The following is a 20,298-nucleotide window of genomic DNA, read 5'->3' as shown; positions in this document are numbered from 1 at the left end:
CGATTTGAGACCCAACATCAATATGTTCAATCAATACCTACATATGTATAGTTCCATCTGAAAGTGTATAATTAAAATGATACTCTATCGTCTTATTCTCGGAACCACATGACATTGAGGCTAAAAAAGTGACAAAATTTCCCCTCTTTGCGATAAATTTGGATCGAGAATGAGGATCTACAATTTCTCAGTAACGAACAGTGATCTGGATTTCTTTTACAATCTCCTAGAATCCTGAACTGGATTTGAGTTGTTTCCATTCCTCCCTGGAACCGTAAACTCCACTCAAATTTTGTTAAGAAAGTGGACTGATGAACCGGGAAATAGTTAATTAAATATGTAGGCTTAGAGCTTTATCCACATTCTAGGAAGCGGAAGGAACGGAACGCACCGGTAATTATTTAGAGAAGCGCTGCCTGCATTTACGAGGCTTATGCTGAGAATTTATCTATCTAAGCAGCTATTGTAATTCAGACAGAATCAGTAGTACATGTTTTAGCATGCCGAAGCAAACCAGTCATTTTCAGAACATCGCCAGTGAATTTGAGAAAAAATCATCCCTATTAGCAATTCTCCAATAAGGCATCACCATTATTCTTAGCATTAGATGACACAAAAAGCGTGTTTTTCGAAAATTCTCAGTTGTTTTTAAAGCTCACATTTAATTGGTAAATCCGATTCTACATGTTTTTGGATAGAGAAACACGACTTCTAAAAGAAAATCGAATTCTTTCTAGAATTCGAATGGAACGTGACGTGACGCAATTTATCCCTGAGCAGGATGAATAAAGGCAGCTTCATTCACCGGCAAGATGCGCGAAAGGCGGGCGAAATCAAAACAAAGAAATGCCAGGATAAACATGAGCGTTCGCCTTATGAAAACTAATGAGGGTGGTTGGTAGTTTCTAACTCTAAAGATGGAATTCTTACCTTAAAATCGCCATGCGATTTTGATTTTTTCCAGACCAAATGAACGAGCGAAAAAACCGAATGGGGCTCAACAGGGCAAAGTCAATAACACTTGCTGGGGCCCGAGGGGTGCGACTGAGACGACGATATATCCACGACTGCGTCTGCCGGCGTCGCGGCGCACATTTGTCGTCGGTATGCGCCGTTCCCCGGCATTTGTCGCATTGATGGTTTTGCGTTTTGTTTTTCCTCGTTCTTCGGAATATTTCTAAACGCAAATGTCGTTGCATATTGCAGGTGTAACAGGGTATAGTCGCATTGCTTATTAACCACCCAGCATTGATTTATCCCTCTGGTGTTCCCAACATGGTGTAATTGTTGCGCAATTTATGAGCGGTAATTTAGGAATTTTGAATGATTAGGTTCGCCCCTTCAAAACGCAAAGCTAATCGTTAATAACTAATTGCACTCCCCCCCCCCCCCCCCCCCCCCCCCATCCCTTCTTTGCTACTACTAATATCATCTAAATTGTGACATTTGCTTTTATGTTGATGTCACCGATTAGAGACGTTATACCAGGTGTGTCTGATACGATCTATGAACAATCTACTATCCCTAACTATCACTTTTAGTCCATTCATATTCATATGCAGAATTCAAGAATAGTATTCATTTTTTTCCAACACGTCACATTTCGCATAAATATGCAAAATTTAGTTAAAATATGCCGACAAGCAAAAAACGTGACGTCGTGAGGTTCAATTGGTTCGGATGAAGCAAATGAGAGTTTTCAGTTGATGAGACAGTTGTGAAACATAGGCGCATTTTACAGTTGGTTATTAGTTTTAAAAGAAGCTCCCGAAGCGATCCAAATAATAAAAAAAATGATTCAAGGAGACAATTCAATGACAGTAGGCCAATGCTGCCCAACAACGAAATTCTGATGCTAAAGACTGCGTTTCTCTAGCACTTTAAAACTTCTGAATCTGACGTCAAAACTGCATACATACCCTATACAGATTTAACATGTAAAGATGGGTTTAAAAATCTAAAACCATTCACACAAAAAGAAGTCAGTGATATGACTAAGGATTTTGGTCTTTCTAAAGAGTGCTCTGTGTTTCTGGGTTCTACGTTAAAAGAAAACCTTCTGGCTTTTAATACAATTTATTGATATATAGTAGAAGTCGAGAACAAAAATTTCCAGGTATTTTACAAATAAAGGGTTTTTGGTTTATTGTACTAATGTTGAGAATCTTATGTTAAATTTGGTTTTCTATATACATATATGGTTTACCCGCCTTCGCTTGTTTACCGACTCTTCAAAGAGAAACTTAAAAAACGTTTTACTACACAAAACGAAACATATTGAGTTCTGTTCCCGCAGCTCATATGAAGAAATTGTACGAGAACCTGGAAACACTTTTGTTTAATATAAAATACTAGCAATACCAGTGATCCATATGTGGCGATCTTAAATTGTTCATATAGTTTTGGGGGAACGGGCAGGATACACAAAGATGCCATACTTTCTTTGTGAATAGAATAATAGGGCTCGCGATAAATACTGGACTACAATAGATATGCCTGACAGAAAAAATATGATTCAGGGAGAGAAAAATATAGTAAGCAAAAGCTTGGTTCATTCAAAAAAAGTTTTACTATCTTCTGCACACCGAAAGTTGGGTTTCATGAAACAGTTTGTGAAAGCACTTAATAAGTATGGTGCCTGTTTCTATTAATTATGTACACATTTTTTATATCAAAAAGGGATCAATGTAGATTAGCCTAACAGATTAGATTGTTCCTCAAATACATAATTTAATGAAAGACGAGAACTTGAATACCATGGAACCAAGTGAAAAGTAGTGGTTGGGATCTTTAAAAAACGTTGCCGCAAGTTTTTTAAGAAACGAAAAATCTGCAAGTTATAGATAATCGTGCAAGAATTGATAACAATCTTTTAAAAAATGGAGTGCAACTTGAGTATGAAATTGCACTTTCCGCATAACTATTTAGACTATTTCTCCAATAATCTTGGTGAAGTTAGCGAATTGCATAGAAAACGCCTTCATCAAGACATCAAAGAAATGGAGCATCGATATCAGGGGTTATGGGACGTTATGATAGTATGATGGCGGATAACTGCTAGTATCTCAAACGGGAACGCTCGGCAGGCACTGCTCATAAAAAGAACTAAAGTAGATTTCTTACAAAAAGGAAGCAAAAAAAAAGTGAATTAAGGATAGCTATTTTTATCTCTTGCTAAAACATGAATATTCCTCTTATTATAGTTCAAGCTAGTAAAAATGAGAAAATAAGGAGCCAAGAACATTTTTTTATGTATTTGCAAATAGAATCCAATGAGTTTACGAATTAACTAAATCAATATTTTATAGTGTAAAAATATAAGAATTTTTGGAAAGAAACGTATTTTCCTGCAAAATCCTACGTTTTACAAAGAAATAAAATTATATTTGGCGTACTTATATAAGGATTAAATAAAGCCACCCCAAGAATTAAAAAGTGGCAACAAAGATTTTTTCCACAGGCCTGTATTATTAATCGGAAACCATAAGAATACTCGGAAAACGAAATTAAGAAACGTCGAGGTAACTGAAAATATTGGTGTAAATTTCAGATGAATAACTCTTAAATTTAAATTTGGAACTTTTGAAATTGTCCTCGTACGTTGTGCATTACCGTTGTACCTAATTCTTGCATAGGCAACCAGATATACAAGAAACAATTATCACTGTCCCCTAAAAGGATCTTTAAGAGATCGATTAGATAAGTCTCCCCATTATAACAATCAAGTACCATCTCATTCATTACACTCCTAAATTTCATCCCATAACCAGTTCTATGGGTGTAATCACACATCCCATTCAACACGTATGTTCAATGGAATGCATCCACCCATATAGACAATATATGCATTTCGACTGTATGATTTTAAACCAGAACCAGTTGGTCTTAATCCTTTGTGTTCGGCCTAGTCATTTGCATAATTTTCTAAAAAACGAATTGAGTAAGAGAGTTACAATAAGCAGCTGATATTTAATGAGCATTAAAGGTTGATATGCGTATCAAAAGCAGACAGAGCAGACAAGGTGGGACGATAATGTTTTATCAGAAAACTCTCCACGGGGGTATCTCTTCGCGGCATTCGAGTTGTTTATCGGAAAAGCAATAACCGAAATGCCATAAAGTGGATAAATTATCCTCCCTGACGTTCCTCGGTATAAATTATAGCGGCATTATAATTTCGAAGGCTTCAGGAGTAGAAGGGGGAGTAGAAGGGGCCAAGGGCACGTTTCTTCCAGAAATATTGTTTAATCAGGGGATGTCTAATACTAGGAAATGATGCCTTAGCAGCCCTCGGGGATTCAGTTCATTAGCGTTTTACTTTGTACCCGATGGAATGATTTAAGAGGGTTTGAGGTTTGCAAGACTATTGTGTTTTATGGCTTATTTACCTTGCCAAATTGTCGAATTTTCGATTTCGTTTTATTACAAAATAAATCGCCTTCATCAAAAATCTTTTTTCAATTTTAAATCCAATATTTGGTACTTTTCCTTGGTTTTTCCTTCAAGGTCCTCAAACTTTGCCTATATCATTTTCATTTTGTATTATGCCTATAATAGAAAGAACGCATACAATTCTATGCAAATTTCGAAATTCATATCGAAGCTAAAACTAAGTCGAATAACAACCTGCTTAAAAAAATATTTATTTAATTATTAGTTTTCATTGGTTTTAAGTTTAATCTAATTAACAATTACAATTATACGGAGAGTAGAAAACTTTCATTCACCACAATATCAAGAAATTTTGATGACCAAAACGTGTATTTTTTAAAGGAATTTATTTAATCAGCTTACAGAATATATTGTGTCCATGAAGAGCTTACTGGAACATAGAGGACAATGTACATGTGTAATACAATGTCTTTGACTAGTCCGTATTCCGGATGTCACTGCAAATGTTTTGCACAATACTTGAAATACGAATGGAAGCCACTACTTTGCAGAAACACCCGGTATATCAGTTCCATTATATGCTACTCAAGAATTCCGATAAGGAACGTCTTATTTTGGTTTTCCCGTTATTGCATATTCAATGCTGTCTCCCTCAAATGCCAGAATGATGCTGCTCCCTGTCAGTTTTGAAAGAGAGCGCAGGAAAAGTCAACAACACTTTTCGTAATTTCTCTAATGCCACTACAGCTTTTCTTAACCATATCCTACTGACAAGTACAATAAAGATCATTTTACTTTTTTTCCTTTCATTCGATCGTTCTCAGTTGTTCAGCAAGCTTCTCCTTCTTCTAAACACACTGAGGGACATTTATTTAGATAGAAGTGTCCTGAATAGAATTTTTGGAATAACCGAAACTGACCCAAAGGAAATTTACTTCGTATTCCGAATTAACATGACTATATTTTTTTGTACCTTATTTGACCTAACTTATCTAACCCGAATTTTTTTTTTCAATAACTTGAATGAATTCCTTTTTTGCTTTTGGTAAACTCAGTCCCTTCATCTCCATATATTCAATAAAATCTCTTCTCCTAACCCCGTAGTGAATCAGAAGACGGGCCTGCCTAATCCAGCTCCGAATTCTATTAAAACATAAGCGAACAAAAAAATCCTATTCATATTATCCGGCAACTGCGTAGTCATCAATTCGTACAGCTACAAGTGAATGAGTCATCATTTATTCAGAAAGGGGGGTGTCTTTTGTGTGCACTCCGACCCCTCGTCGTCGAAGGGTCGGCCCGGGATTTGGGGTAGGTTAAGGGGCTTCCCACGCACGCGGTCCCTCTCCTAGCTATATCGATTCGCGGCCCACAAAAAGATTTTGCTTTGGAGAATTACTCAATTTTTATTTCAATTTCCTTCAATCAATGGACTCCTCTTTAGTCCAACTAAGGCTGATGATTTTTCCAGTTCGCGCAGATTCCTCCGCTGCAGTAGCAATTTTTGAAACTGCCAAGTTTACCTCCGGGGTGACCAGGAGTTTATCATTGCCATCCAAAACATCGATAAAATGGAGAAGTTCTCTTTTGTAAGCTTCTCCGTATCTGGATGGGAATGAGTAGTCTATAGGGGCTCTTTTTATGCTTTCGTGGGTAAAGGCTTCAACGGTGCCAACTGGGGAGCGATTCTCCACTTTCAACATACCTGTAAAAACCGCCTACTGAATTTGGTAGTAGAAAGAAATGTTTAAGGATAATTGTCACAATTTGGCAACATTGTGTTTCTTTGACAGTCAGTGTCACTTTATTTGAGGCAATAGTGCTTTAAAAACAAATGACCGGTGTCTTGTTGCCATTTTTTGGGAATTCTGATATTAAAATACAATGCAAAAAGCATATGTTAAAGCAAACATTTATCCAATCTGCGACTCCATAAGCCTCTTTAATAAACGAGCTCCCGGTGGGGAGAATTTCCAAGCGTTCCCGCGGGAAAATTTCTTTCAATACGACAGAGTTAACGAACATGATTAACCCATAAATCGCGAAACTTAATATTCGCCAGACACGTTTTTAGCTTTTATGAGCCCCCAGAGGTGATCTTTATAATTTTGTTAATAAAATTAAGTTTTTTAAAATTTATCATGATATACCTTTCTCTCCGAACACCTCAAGTCTCTGGTCATACCCGAAGCAGCATTGCCGGCTTAAGTCGATTATGCCTACAGCCCCACTAGGAAAAGACATGATAATGGCTACTGTGTCGAAGTCATCTATCGCTTTTATTTCAGGAATGTTTGAGTTGGCAATGCAAGAAATTTTAAGAGGAAGTTCGCCTAGGGAGTAGAGGAGTTGATCTATATCGTGAACCGCGCAGTCATGGAAGATCCCACCTATTTGTTAGTTGGAGAGTATTCAAAAAATACTTATTTACACACATTAGAAAACGAATACTTACCAGAAATGCTGAGATAATCTATAGTAGGCAAAGGTGAATCTCTACTGCAAACTTTGACCGTTAAAATTTTTCCCACTTCACCACCTCGAATTCTGTTCCTGAGATTCTGGTAGGAAGGGTCAAATCTCCTTGAAATGTCACACATAGTATGTAGTTTGGTAACTCAAGAGAATTCTATTACCTGTTGAAAGCACTAAACAAAGGTACGTTCATCTTTTTAGCTAAATCGAAGAGCTTCTTGGTCTTTTCAATGCTTTCCGCTATGGGTTTCTCGCAAAACGTTGCTTTGCCATAGGTGAGAGATTGCTCCAAAATGGCCTCATGGGTGTAGGTGGGAGATGATATTATTACGAAGTTCACTCTGAGCAAAAGTGGTAAATTCTGTGTAGTATAAGAATTTCAATAAAACTTACCTTTGGTCTTTATAAATCTGATCTGCGTCTTTGCTAGTGATAAGTTTGGTGGCATTTGAGTCGATATTATAGTACCTTTTAATGCTTTCAAGTTTGCTGGTTTCATCATCCACGACATAAAGCAATTTTACCCTATGTAGTGAGGTCAAATTCGCCAAATGAATGGTACCTAAAAATTTAAAAATTTGTGAACTTTTTGGGATTTTATTGTGCTGTTTTTACCAGCTCTTCCTATGCCGAAAATCGCCACTCCGTACACTTGGTTACTGCCTTTCGTCCCAAGTTTCAAGTCAGAAATATGTCTGAAAGGGTTGTTTTTAATATTTCATAATATACCAATATGAGTATTTACTGGTAGTAAATTTCATCTTCTTTAGGAGGTGGAGGAGCTTCGTAGGTGTAGGGGGATGGTAATTTATATTTCTCAGTAGCCATTATAATATTAAAATGAGGAAATGATGCTGTTTCGAAATTGGCTGGTTTCATATTAAACGCAAGTATATATTACACAATAAATTACAAGGTGTGTCTCATATAATAATGTCTATTTATACAAGGTTCTGTAGCTCAAATTTAAGTTTTTTCAGGACTTAAAGGTGTTTTTAGATAAAGGGTTACATAGCAACAAAATTGAGTTACCTCGGAACAAAATTAAATGCATATTTTTAAGAAAGGCTAAAAAAATTATTCTGTTGATCCCCATGTAAAGAAATTCATATCTCTAATTTCTGTTGCACTAATGAACACCGATTCAATTGGCTTTTAGATAATTACTATTAGGTAATGTCGTCAATCTCTAAATATCCGTTTGTGAAGGACCAAATAACAACAATTATATATTATATATAGCACAAATCAACAATTTTGACCTTTTATGATTATTTTCATAATGTCGTTTCATGTTTAGTGAGATAACCAACATAAAGAGCTTAAAAAGTGTTGTTGGGAGGGTCCAAAGCACCATTTGCTAGCAAATTAAGAACCGTTCCTTAATTAGGAAGATTGGCCATTAGGTAATAAGGCAAACAAGGCGCTTTGCGCATAAAGTCGGTAATGATAAATATCCGGCCAGGTTTAATTTAGCTTTGTCGTCAAAAACATACACTTTATATGTATACAAGGTATTCGATGACGAGAGGAAAATATTCCAAGGGATGATTATACCGTACGGCTCCAATTATCCACCCCCGCTGTAAACTTTTTTTTACCGAAAACTGTTTGTGAGGACAAAATCGAAAACAAACCAATTTCCTATTAACAAACAAGTTTTTTCAGTGTTTATGTACTATTTAACACGTTCAGTGCCGGCGGTATACACTGTGTACCATCGAGTTTCCTTGAGCGGACTCGACGGTGCATGGTGTGTACCACCAGCGGCGAAAAGCCAGTGGTACACATCGTGTACCACTGATTCAAATTTATTATAAATTACGGAATATCAATAATACGTGGATACAAAATACAGAAATGCCAAAAATACCATTAATCTTGATAGATACCATGAATACTGAAATTCAACCCGGTAGTGATAGTGTTAATTGAGTTTGTATTATATTTTTTATGAAATTGATAGCTGTTTCTCTCAGAAACTACAATTAGAGCCGCACGATATAGCTTATTTCCAATAAAAAATGTAATAGACTAATGATCTGATATTCGACTGTTTTAGAGATATTCGAAAACCACATTAAAAATTCTTGATTTTCAGAAAATTTATTGATTGTCAAAAATTTAACGAAATACATATTAAACGTAAATAATATTATTATTAATAATTAATTAATTAAAATAAATTGATATGTTTAAAGCAAAAACGGTTCAAAATATTCATCCTCCTTTCGAATACATAATCTGTTTCGTTGCTAAATCGAATTAAAAGTTCGACCAATTTCTCGCGGATTTTCGCGCATGGACTTACACGCTTCTTGTATTAATCTTATCAGTTCTTCTCTGAAGTTGATGGGTTGCGAATACACTTCAGATTTTAGGTTATTGAATGTTATGACCTCAAACATAAAAATCCAGAGGTGTGAGCTCCGAACTTCTCGGGGGCCATCTGATGGAACCATAGCGTCCTATCCATTTACCCGAATAATTTTAGTTTAGCCACACATTTACCTGTCTATCGTTATGAACTAAACATGTTTCTATCTCAAACCAAGCTCGCTGCCGCACCAATAACGCAACATTTTCTAGACGAGGGTTGAGCTCGTTTTTGAATAAAATTTTATGTCTTCGATTTGAAACATCGTAACTTCGTCTCCTGTGGCTTTTTTGAAACATCTGGTGAATTTAAAAATCCATCCAGCGATAACCTCGGGTTGTATATGACAACTTTTGTATTTAACAGTATTTGATAAAATCGGCAAGAGTAGGGTGATATATACCCAATCACCCTGTATATACAGATTCTATTTGATTTCCGAGTATACTAAGGGCTCTCTTAATCAGAAAACCAATACGTTTAGTCACCATGATGCATCCGCAAGGGAGCTGCGGTACCGTAACTACGAAATGACAGATGGCCTCCGGGGGCTTGAGTTACCCCCCGAAACACGCGTGCTATAGAACAATCGAGGGGATTTTGTGATCGGTCCAAAATACTTGTCGATTTAGTAGGGGTGTTAATAATAATAGGTGTCTCTTCACTACAGCTTTTGGAAACTTGTATGTAATTATTTGTTGAAGTATGTGGAAATGCTCAGATATTATTTTTGACCAATAGCTGGACTTTTTAATTCTGCACGACTTGAGAACTCAATTAATATGAACACACATCGGAAAAACCAGCAGCCATTGGGGTAGCTATTTCCCTTATAAAACCGCCGACGCATTAAATTTCCCATTTGTAAGCTCTTTCGGTTCTTTTGTGCACAAGAGCTCGGTTTATAGGGCCGAATTTAATAGGTATCTTTTCCATAATCCGAAAAGTCTGGAAACAGTGGAAACGGAAGTATTATCCGGATGCCAGTTTATGAATTTTATGATGTGTTGGGTTTTACTTTAGGAAAGATCAGTTAAAATTCTAAACTCGAAGAAAACAGCATGAATTATAAATTTTGCCCTCCTTTAATGTGCTTCGAAATATTCACCTGAAATTTCAGTAGTTTTTTCACGATTCTGATGATCTTTCTTTTATCAGAAAATCTATAAGGTGATTAGATTTGAACTGTATTGAAAAAAAAATTGGCCATTTTTAGATTAGATAGATAAAACGACATGTAGTTTTTAAGGGCTCGTTTTTTGAAAAACTTCGATTTTGCGAAAACTGCGCTGTCATATTTTCAATGATGTCTGAGATATAGAGCCTTAGGTTCAATAGATCGAAGTAAGGTAACTTTATTTCGAAAAAAAAGTACACGGAAAGCAAGAAACCGTATCTGCATATACAACGTGTCGTCTTTTCAACGTTTTTGTGAAAATTGCACTCTTGTTGAAGTGACCCAGACTTTCATTTTTGGACATTTAAAAGCAAATTATTGAACTACTTAATGATATGTTTTACAGGAACATAGCTCCCATGGAAATAGCACTATGATGCAATTACTATAGGGCTCTATTTCTAACTCGATAGGAACTCTATGCTCCGCTTATTATTACCAGCACCCAATACCGCAGGAATTTGGTTTTTAATGTTAGCAGGAATTTGATACATTTAATTTTATTAATCCAATAATTTTTAACAATTTACAACAATCCGGCAACCATGTCTGCAATACACAATTTCTTATCTTTATTTTACCATAGCGTGAAAATAAAACAGTCTTATCTAGGTCTGTATATATGTGGATTATTTGGTTTGTTCGATATAAAGAATAAGAAAATAAACGTCTGAAATAATTGAAAATATGTCATTATGAGCGTAGTTTTGCCAGATCGATTCCTGCAGAATCAAATTTGCACTCTATGTAAGCTTTACTTGTCTTGTGGACCTGTGAAGTCTTATCGGAATGGAGTTATTCACGAAGTTAAGTGCGGGCGTTGCAGCAGAGATAAGGACGGAGGTGGTTTTTCTCAATATAACGCCATAGCTGAGAAAATCTGGTTTCCATGTATAAACAGGTACGAAGAAAACTTCATTAAGCTACTTTTTATAGAAACCAACCCTCCAGCTCTATTTCAACGTTTCTGTGCAAATTGCTGGTAAGAGTTTCGGAGATATGGAAGGTTATTCTTTTTCGAAATATTTATTAGTTATTTATTATATACAAAATGTTCTATATTTGACCCTTAACATGAGGATCTCGGAGATCGTAAGTGATACAAGGTCGGTTAAAAGGAGAGAAAATTGTGTCTATATGAGAGAAGTAGTTTGCCTTTTTAGTTTTTTTAAATTCCCACTATTTCGGGAGATATCCGGAAAAAAACGAAAATAGCTATTTTCTTTTTTTTGTTCTACTTTAAATTACAGAGAAATATAAAAATGGAGAACACTTTCTTAAGGCATTTTCCCCGCGGTAGAATATGAAAATAGTTTTTCGGAGATACGACGTTTCGGTATTTCAATACCATCATCAACTTTTTTTTTAAATAGGGACCTAACCTTTTTTTACAAATGTCTTAAAAAATGTCTTAAGAAAGTGTTCTCCATCCTCATATTTCTCTGTAATTTAAAGTAGAAAAAAATGAGAAATAGCAATTTCATTTTTTTCCAGATATTTCCGGAAGTAACCGAAATTTTTAAAAAATTAAAAAGGCAGAATACTCTTCTCATAAAGACACAACTTTGCCTCTATTTGACCGACTCTGTATCTTCTACGGTTTCCAAGATCCCCTTGTTGAAAGCCGAATAAAGGACACTGTATATAATAAATAACTAATAAACAATTATAAATAAATGTTTCAAAAAATATTAAGCTTCCATATCTTCGAAACCGTTAGTTTGCGATCCCAAATTTACTAAGACTTTTTTGTTTATATTGATCCATACTACTATCTTTTTAAATATTTCTCACTCTTTTTTAATACTCTGTATATCCTCTTATAGATTCGACGGTTGTGGTCAACTTCTAACCTACCAGGAAACCACCAAACACGAATTAACATGTCCAGCATCAAAAATCCACTGCCCTCTTTGTCCTGAAGTTAACGTTTGCTACATACCTTTATCGTTGGTCAATCACTTCAAATCCAGCCACTGGAAAAATGTTCTCAATGAGCCTCTAATCAAACTGTCCCCAAATATGAATCAATTTTATATCTACTGCAATGTTACCAAAAACATTTTTGTGTTAATCCACATGGTGGTAAATGATGTTCATTTAACGTTGAAAGTTATGTCTTCCAGAACCAATAGAGTTGAGTATCTAATTAGAATTTTCAATGGAAAGTCAAGCCGAGAGAACTCCGAGGTGTTCAGCAGTCATCTTATGAAGTGTCAGGATTTTGACGATGATTCTGCAGAATTTTCAGTTTCGGTCAATTTAATTGGAAATGTTCAAAGGCTTGAGTGTAAGTTCGAGCTGTTTTTGGACACCCAGCACATGCTACAATTCCATGCTATAAAGCCAAAGGAGGAAATTAATAATGATAATGATGAAGTTGAGATTCAGTATGTGCATGACTCCTCAAAATTGCCAACGAGACAGTTACCAGACATGTTCATGGACGACTTGTTTAGATCGAAATTTGGAAAGACCCATTTATCGTCCTACGATCTCTCCAGAGATCAAAAAAGCATAGTCGATAGCAGTTCCGGAGTGAGTGTTATGATCACCTGCAATTTTTGCGAAAACTATTTGGCAGTGTCAGGAAGATACAAGAATATATTCTTCTGTGCAAGTTGCAGCTATTCGGTGTGTGGCCAATGCCATTCCTACGGTATCTGTACTGTTTGTCCCAGATGTTCGCTTCCTCATTTAAGGCGTTCCGGAGAAATGGCCAGGCACTACAGCTTAAACTTCTTTTGCAAATTCCAATGCGGAAGGTATTATAAAGCGTGGGATTTGCTGGAGCATGAAGATTGTTGTGCTTTGAACAGTCACAGAAGATTAACCGACAAAGAGAATATCTGGCGCTATTTCGGGGAAAAAAAGCAGGATAATGACACCTTCCAGAGGTCGAATTCGATCCTTTATGACCCGAGTCGGTTTTCCAAAGATGGGCGCATTTTTGTAGTTACTAGGGACGACATTCGATTCGTGGTAGAACACAAGTACCAACAAAAAGATAATACTTACAAGTGTGTTGTTAGTCACAACTACGATAATGTGAACGTATTAACGAAAATTTGCGAAAACGAAAAATATAGAAAGTCAGACTGTAATTTCTTTATACTGTTGAAAAACGAATTTACCTTTTTCACTGTTATACTTAAAATGTTTCTTTCGGATTGATATGGAAAGAGAACTGAAGTACATTTTAGTGATATGGCCATTCGTTTATTTCCAGTATTTGTACATTTAAGTGATTCGTATTGATTGTCTTAGAATTGATAAAAAAAACTTTAAATGAAATAAATAGGCAATATTTTCATTTTATTGTGTTTATTTTTTAAAGAACTTTTTATTTATCAATTCCTTTCTTTAATTAATTATTAATTATTCCTCATGTATCACATGATTTTGCAATCTTTCCGGAAGGGGACGCAAAAATGGCCACTTCCAAATATAGTACCAAATGCCAATAGACTTTTTTCATTCATAAAAATCTTTTTGAGAGGATGTTGGAAAGATCTAGATGCATTTGATCTGCGATGTTCACAATCCGTTTAGAATAATTATTTTTTAAAACGCGGTCGTAAAATTTTGGGACTTCTTGGTAGATCTCTATAGGGTGTTCCAAAAGTAATGGGACAAAAAGCAACGGCAGATTGCTGCGATCAAAATATTAAGATTCAGCACAATGGTTGTATTCCGAAAGTTAATAGTAACAAAGATACAGGGTGTTAAAATTTAAACTTTGTTTTTGATTTTATTTCATATCTTCAGTCTTTATAGTAGTATAGAGTTCAATTTAGATGAAAAAATTATTTAACACATCATGACAAGAACATACTCATGTATGTTACTTAAATATTAAGATCTAAGAAGGGGCTGATCAAATTCAGGACTTCAATATCAATTAGGCTACTTCAATTTTCCTTGATATAGACAAAAACATTTCAAATAAAAAAAAAGGATTTTCCAAAAATTTAAGCAGAATTCATACGAATGATCAGCATGTTAATTGTTGAAAAATCCGACAAAACATTGTAAATTGCGCTTTATTTTCTATTTTATCATTATCTGTTGCTATCCAAAAACCGTCCCTGAAACAAAATTAAAATCCACCAGGAGATGAAAGAGCACAATCAGCTTGATCAGCCAAGTGCAGACAGGGCGATAGTCTAAACCACCCTTACACGGCGATATAATAAATACAATTTTATTCAGCTTTCACAGTAGGTGATTAGGGGAGGAAATGCACCCTTTATTTCTGCCCATCAAACAATGGAAAGGCACCCTTTTAGGGCAGTATGTCGCGTGCACATCTGTCCCATGGCAGATGTGGGAAACTGCTCGTTACATCATTCATGTATGCACGCGTGCTCTTTGTCGCACGCCAAGTTTTGATTAAAAACTGCCAGATTAAGCTCGAATCACACGGTTAATAATAACCCTCGGGTTTTGTTAGTTTTTTGAGGGGCGTATTAGGCAGAGGACAAAAAATTCCAATTGAAATTTGCTACACATAAAAGCGTTTGTAACAATGAGTGGAAAAGGACCCTTTTCCAGGGAATTCCAATCATTCTACAGGGAAATGCATTTAGATATCCATTTAAATATACCTATTGTGTATCACAGCCAAAACCGTATACCTTAGAATTTAATTTTGAAAATATATTTTAAACATTCTGATTGTTGACTCAGGTCTGGACTGCGGGCAGGCCAATGAGCTGCACTACGGTTACCCATCCACTTATTTTGAAATATTCTGTTTAGCAATAATAATATAAATAAAATAGACAGGTAGGTCGCGTCTGTGACACCAATCGCAAGGTGTCTATGCCTGTCATGTGATCAATATTTGTTATTTATTGAGCTATTCATTTTGACGTAGGAATTTTCAATTTCTACCATAAAAGTGGAGTAAAGTAGGATGCACTAATGCAAAATGTAAAAATGTTTAGGTATTGCTTCTCCTGACAACGACTATTTTTGATCTAGACGTTGCAAACTGGTAAGTGTGATACATGCTCGTTTTTCGATTATCAATGACTAGCCGAATCCGTAAAAAAATGGTCAGGTCCCTATTTTAAAAAAAAGTTGATGATGATATTGAAAAACCGAAGCGTCATATCTCCGAAAAACTATTTTTATGTTGTAACGCAGAAAAAAGTGCCTTAAGAAAGCGTTCTCCATTTTCATGTTTCTCTGTAATTTAAGGCAGGAAAAAAATTAAAATAAAATAGCAATTTTCGGTTTTTTCGGGATATCTCCGGAATTGATCGGAGTTTTTAAACAATTAAAAAGGCAAAGTACTCTTCTCATTAAGAGGCAACTTTGCCTTCATTTAATCGACTCTGTACCTCTTACGGTGTCCGAGATTCCCACGTTGAGAGGCGAATATGAGACACCCTGTACATACATACAGCTGGAATAGGAACTTCCCCAGACGAAACGACTATTCCAAGTTTGGCAATCCTTCGGCAATACGGTTTTGGTTGTTACCCAAACTTTATTCGTTTCCGTTCAATCAGCTGCTATTTTTCATTAATTATAAATAAAGTCATTTGAACTTTTGTAATAATAACAATTAATAAACATTGATTCTTGCCTCCAAAGGTTTTTTTGGTAACTATTCAATTTCACCGAAAAAATAACATTATCACGTAAAGCTCTAAGGTGTACGGTTTTGGCTGTGATACACTATAGATGGTACTAATAGTAAATTGCTACTGATGCGTCGGTCTGTATATGCCACTTCTCCTGAACCCTGAGCCGCAAAATGAACAAGTACATACGTCCTCACCTATAAACAGTTTATTCCTTTCATCAACTGAAATTAGTCGCCGGTGCCAAAGTACCCGTACTTTTTTAGTCCGCTCAAGTTAGAAAAAAATTTAATATGGTAAGTACTTGTACCTATTTGTACATTTATACTTTATTCGATTTTAGCGGATTAATGTAATTTAAATTTATGTAATGCAGAAATTTTTTAGTTGAAATTTTATTGCATTTACCGGATTTTTTCTAAAACTACAACACGGGACCTAATCACAGTGAAATCCGCATACCTTTTTTATATTCCCCCGATGAAATTAATAAAAAATAATTTGTCAGAATGGCAAAAACAAACTTCTGACATTCAATATACAAAAAATTGACCTATTTTTCGTGCTAAACCTTTAGCAAAATTTACAAAAATTCTTGCTGTTTTTAAACCAAAGGGCTCAAATGTTTGACGATGCCGTTTCGAAATTTTGTATTTCAGCATTTCCGACTAATTTGTTTGTTGCTCATAATTATGATGACCATGTCCATTATGGTATGGCCCTCGCAAGCAACAGCGAGCCCAGCAGAGGAGAAAGTTGAACTTTCTGTTGGACCATTTAATAATCACACTAATAACGGCACTAAAAAAATAGTCACACGTACTCGCATCATTCAAAATCCATTTGCACCATTTGCGTTACCGGTTATCATCAAGGAGGATATTGAGGATGAGGAGGCGAAGAGTGCCAGAAATGCCCAAGATGAAGGGATGGAAGGTTCTCCACCCAAGGAATATACGACTAAAATCATTTGACGTTAAGATTTTGAATTCCTTAGACTTTAAGTTTTTATAATAGGATATTTGAACTTTTTTGTATGTGTCTGCAATACCTGTAGTGTTTTTCTATTGTTAGTTCTTTATGTCTTTTTCGAATTTTATTTAGTAAGTGACCTAGTTGCAAGTACAAATGGAAAGAAGTCGCGTCTAGTTGTAACTACGATTAACTCTGTAGGAAAGATAGAATTTTTGGTGCTCCCTTTTAAGATGCATGTTTGAATTTTTTTATTTAATATTAGTTTTAAGAACGTTGGAATATTTACTGAAAATTTAGTATATGTTTTAATGGGAAACGAAGAAACAAATTAATGATTTTTATTTTACCTACTTATGGTGCTGTGAAAACAATATAATCTGTAAAATGTTCTTCAATCAATTATACTTGCGACGGTATATGTTCCTAAAGGTATGTTGACGGAATTTGAATATATCTTGGATGTTATTTGGAAAATCTCGCCGCATACGAAAGATGTATTTATAAATATGGTAGAAATATTTGTGGCACACAATTATATCTTCGACTTCGAATAAACTACTACGATCAAATGGCCACGAACACATTAAGCATACGAATACTACTAGAGATAAATGTGTAATGGATATTTGGTATATGATCAAGCTTAGACTTCCTTAAAACCACATTATTCAACAAATAAAACCACCAAACATTAAAACTTAACAACAAAGAAGTTTATTACTTTATTATAGTGTTTTTATTTCAACCAATAACTTCAATAATTAGACATTTGCCAAAGCTTGATATATCAGCAAAGCATCCTTAAAATTATTGAAAGTAATCGTTTGTTGGGCTGGTAAAAACAACACGGTTCCAGGTGAAACTGTTTGCTCTCCATAGACAGTTTTAATAAGAGATTTTCCTGAGATAACCAATAATATACTGGCACTGCACCGTTCTCTTGTAGTGAAGCTTTCCTCCAAAGCAGGAACCTTATAATGATAATTGGGGTGTAAAAATATTAATTAGTAGTATCACAATATTATTACTTGAATTTGAACTATAGAAAAATCAGGTACTGGAGGCTTGTAAATTACAGAAAAATTATCCTCTTTGAGGGGTAAATGTAATTTTTGTTGAGGCGGAGCTCCGTCATAAATAAGCATGGAACACAGTGTATCCACATCAATAAATTTGGGTGTTAAACCTGCTCTAACAACATTGTCAGAACATGCCATACATTCAATACAATCTAAAATTATAAGATAGTCCTTTATGTGGTCAATCAAAAAGTTTAAGACTTATTTACCACCAAACAAATAAGCATGAGGTTCATTAGCACCTAAGAAAATTGCTTCAGATGGTTTCAATTTAATATAATTAAGAAAATAAACCATTAATATGCCATTGTCAAAAGGATATTGGGAATGCAATTTTTCCACCAAGTCAGCACACAGAAAATCCCTCTCACTTTTGCCTGAAAAATTGCACAATGTATATCACATCAAAATCCTTGATTGACAACATACTAGATTCTTTAAACCGTGTAAGTAAACTATTTATTACATCTAGTATCTTTGCCTTAGGACAAATCAACACTTCCCAGAAAGCTTGCTGAATTAGTTGCCCATCATCAGTATATTGAATATTTTTAAATATATCCTGTAATTCAGAAATATCTACAAATAATTATCAATCCCTGTTTTTAATGGACTCAAAATATATAAACTCTTACTGCTTATAAAAACCTTAATTTCTGACCAAGGCCTAAACCCACATAGGGCTTCAAATTCTGTAAGAGCAATGGCCATCTCAGGCTTGTGATTGGGGTCTTTGTAGATCTCAGGGAATTGTGCATGTAATTGTTCAGCATGTTTCTAGAAATTGTCCAAATATGAGGGATAATTTGTATTTGAAACATAGAATTTTAATTTACTTACTTTGGATGGATGTGCTTGAATTGACAAGGCTTTACTGACAGACAAAACCTTAAACAAAAAGGGCAATTGATTAAACTGTGCCAAAACCTCACTCCCCAAGTATTCAGGGTGTTTATATAGGAGATCAGACAAGTTTTCTTTAGTAGCTTTAATAATTGATGGGGCATTGACATGTGTTCCCATCCAGAACTCAGCATAAGGGAGGTGATCGTCGACTTCGAAGCTTGGGTCGGCGCTTTTGCGAAGCTGAGCAACTTTGCTTACCAGCCCCTTTTTACCCCATTCGTAGTTTTGTATCTTGCAATGCAATTCCATTTTTATGGTAAATAATATGTGTCAGTGCTACGTATGTAAGTGAAAGTGTGTTTTATAAATAAAATAACGATTATGTAGCTCATAAAGAGTACGAGGAGCTTAATTGATATGATTAGTTGATTTTGTAATCAACAAAATAAATAATTTGAAGCGTAGTAAAATCATACCAAAAACATAACCTTACATTATAGAAATGTCATGCGAAATCAGCAGATAATATTAGGTTATTTCACGGCGAATTTTTTGGATATTGCTTAAAGCTACGTGTGGTAATTAATGCAGACTATGTATAGACAATTGAAAAAATGTTTTTGATTTTACAAAAAAACTGAGAAATAATAGTACAATCAAAAACATGAATTGTAAGATTTAAGAATGGTCTTAAAACATATTGCAAAACTATTTATTGGAATGTCAAAATTAATTTAAACTCTACTTTATCATTTATTATGAAGATTATCGGCAGAAAGAAATTTAGAACTTCTTTGACTTTCTAAATAATGCTTTTTCATGATTTAAGTATTAATGTAATGTTTCACTAGTAGGAAGCAATTTATATTTTGTATAAGCTAAAATCGACTAGCCTATTTTATTGATGACTACAGGAGCCTGTTAATATTCGTATTCACAATTGCCCTACTTTATGTGCTTGTTAATAATTATTTATCAAAAAATTATAAATAATCAAATTAACATCTGCTTTATTTCTTATGCGTGAGCCACTTTTTTATCTTACTATTTAATTTTCAGGGAAGTGGATTAATTCTTCAAATTTTAAGTATTTCTTGTTAGGTCATTTCTGAATTTGAAGCCTTGCGGTGAATGGTATTTTTATCATATACAAAAAAAGACAGAACCTAATTCAATGTTATTTTTTTGAAATTGTATAATTTTTAAACATATTTATCACGGAAAGTAACTCAGACTAAACAATAATTAATTGAAATACTTTTTTGCAATTTTGAATTTCGTGTCATATAATTATCTTACATTATCTACGGACGGCACTATAGCTTTTTTCTATTCACTACTTACGACCGTCCCAATATTATTAATCACTCCCAAAGATTGTAA

The 20,298-nt window shown here is 34.8% G+C and overlaps 4 protein-coding genes and 1 long non-coding RNA gene across 5 annotated transcripts in view; 2 read left to right on the top strand and 3 right to left on the bottom strand.

Annotated features, from left to right (window-relative positions):
* brat (brain tumor) overlaps nucleotides 1–1,064 on the bottom strand; it is a 62,698-nt gene extending 61,634 nt beyond the window's left edge. Inside the window, exon 1 of the mRNA XM_066389945.1 lies at nucleotides 931–1,064. The gene's annotated coding sequence lies outside the window, so the exon portion shown is untranslated. The remainder of the gene's footprint in view (nucleotides 1–930) is intronic.
* A 4,708-nt stretch (nucleotides 1,065–5,772) lies between these two features.
* On the bottom strand, nucleotides 5,773–7,732 carry LOC136408797 (uncharacterized oxidoreductase YrbE-like). The gene is made up of 7 exons (XM_066389962.1): nucleotides 7,613–7,732; nucleotides 7,483–7,562; nucleotides 7,261–7,429; nucleotides 7,029–7,208; nucleotides 6,848–6,975; nucleotides 6,543–6,782; nucleotides 5,773–6,097 (listed from the first exon to the last, which is right to left on the bottom strand). The coding sequence occupies exons 1-7, from the start codon at nucleotides 7,693–7,695 to the stop codon at nucleotides 5,814–5,816; spliced, it is 1,164 nt and encodes a 387-aa protein (XP_066246059.1). The 5' UTR covers nucleotides 7,696–7,732; the 3' UTR covers nucleotides 5,773–5,813.
* Nucleotides 7,733–11,058: 3,326 nt separating this feature from the next.
* On the top strand, nucleotides 11,059–13,718 carry LOC136408859 (uncharacterized). The gene is made up of 2 exons (XM_066390047.1): nucleotides 11,059–11,322; nucleotides 12,248–13,718. The coding sequence occupies exons 1-2, from the start codon at nucleotides 11,117–11,119 to the stop codon at nucleotides 13,593–13,595; spliced, it is 1,554 nt and encodes a 517-aa protein (XP_066246144.1). The 5' UTR covers nucleotides 11,059–11,116; the 3' UTR covers nucleotides 13,596–13,718.
* Nucleotides 13,719–16,118: 2,400 nt separating this feature from the next.
* Nucleotides 16,119–17,219, top strand: LOC136408923 (uncharacterized). Its single transcript, XR_010752137.1, has 2 exons — nucleotides 16,119–16,311; nucleotides 16,675–17,219. It is a non-coding gene; the product is annotated as an uncharacterized lncRNA (long non-coding RNA).
* Nucleotides 17,220–17,681: 462 nt separating this feature from the next.
* Mpi (mannose phosphate isomerase) lies at nucleotides 17,682–19,379 on the bottom strand. Its single transcript, XM_066390276.1, has 6 exons — nucleotides 18,910–19,379; nucleotides 18,705–18,846; nucleotides 18,499–18,648; nucleotides 18,279–18,446; nucleotides 18,019–18,221; nucleotides 17,682–17,961 (listed from the first exon to the last, which is right to left on the bottom strand). Exons 1-6 carry the CDS (start codon nucleotides 19,222–19,224, stop codon nucleotides 17,752–17,754), a joined length of 1,188 nt encoding a protein of 395 aa, XP_066246373.1. The 5' UTR covers nucleotides 19,225–19,379; the 3' UTR covers nucleotides 17,682–17,751.
* Between the last annotated feature and the right edge of the window lie 919 nt (nucleotides 19,380–20,298).

Source organism: Euwallacea similis, chromosome 5, assembly GCF_039881205.1.
Source record: "Euwallacea similis isolate ESF13 chromosome 5, ESF131.1, whole genome shotgun sequence".
In the NCBI taxonomy this organism is placed as follows: Eukaryota; Metazoa; Arthropoda; class Insecta; order Coleoptera; family Curculionidae; genus Euwallacea; species Euwallacea similis.
The sequence above is the reverse complement of the archived record's forward strand: the minus strand, read 5'-3'. Positions and strand labels throughout refer to the sequence as shown.

Excerpts from the sequence above, each read along its gene's own strand:
- Mpi (XM_066390276.1), bottom strand. The coding sequence starts at position 19,224 with ATGGAATTGCATTGCAAGATACAAAACTACGAATGGGGTAAAAAGGGG. Across the intron at positions 18,222-18,278 it reads TCATGCTTATTTGTTTGGTG|ATTGTATTGAATGTATGGCA; the intron begins GTAAATAAGTCT and ends TTATAATTTTAG. Across the intron at positions 17,962-18,018 it reads TTTCTATAGTTCAAATTCAA|GTTCCTGCTTTGGAGGAAAG; the intron begins GTAATAATATTG and ends TATCATTATAAG.
- LOC136408859 (XM_066390047.1), top strand. The coding sequence starts at position 11,117 with ATGAGCGTAGTTTTGCCAGATCGATTCCTGCAGAATCAAATTTGCACT. Across the intron at positions 11,323-12,247 it reads TGGTTTCCATGTATAAACAG|ATTCGACGGTTGTGGTCAAC; the intron begins GTACGAAGAAAA and ends ATCCTCTTATAG.
- LOC136408797 (XM_066389962.1), bottom strand. The coding sequence starts at position 7,695 with ATGGCTACTGAGAAATATAAATTACCATCCCCCTACACCTACGAAGCT. Across the intron at positions 6,976-7,028 it reads TTGTTTAGTGCTTTCAACAG|GAGATTTGACCCTTCCTACC; the intron begins GTAATAGAATTC and ends TGACATTTCAAG. Across the intron at positions 6,783-6,847 it reads AGATTATCTCAGCATTTCTG|GTGGGATCTTCCATGACTGC; the intron begins GTAAGTATTCGT and ends ACTAACAAATAG.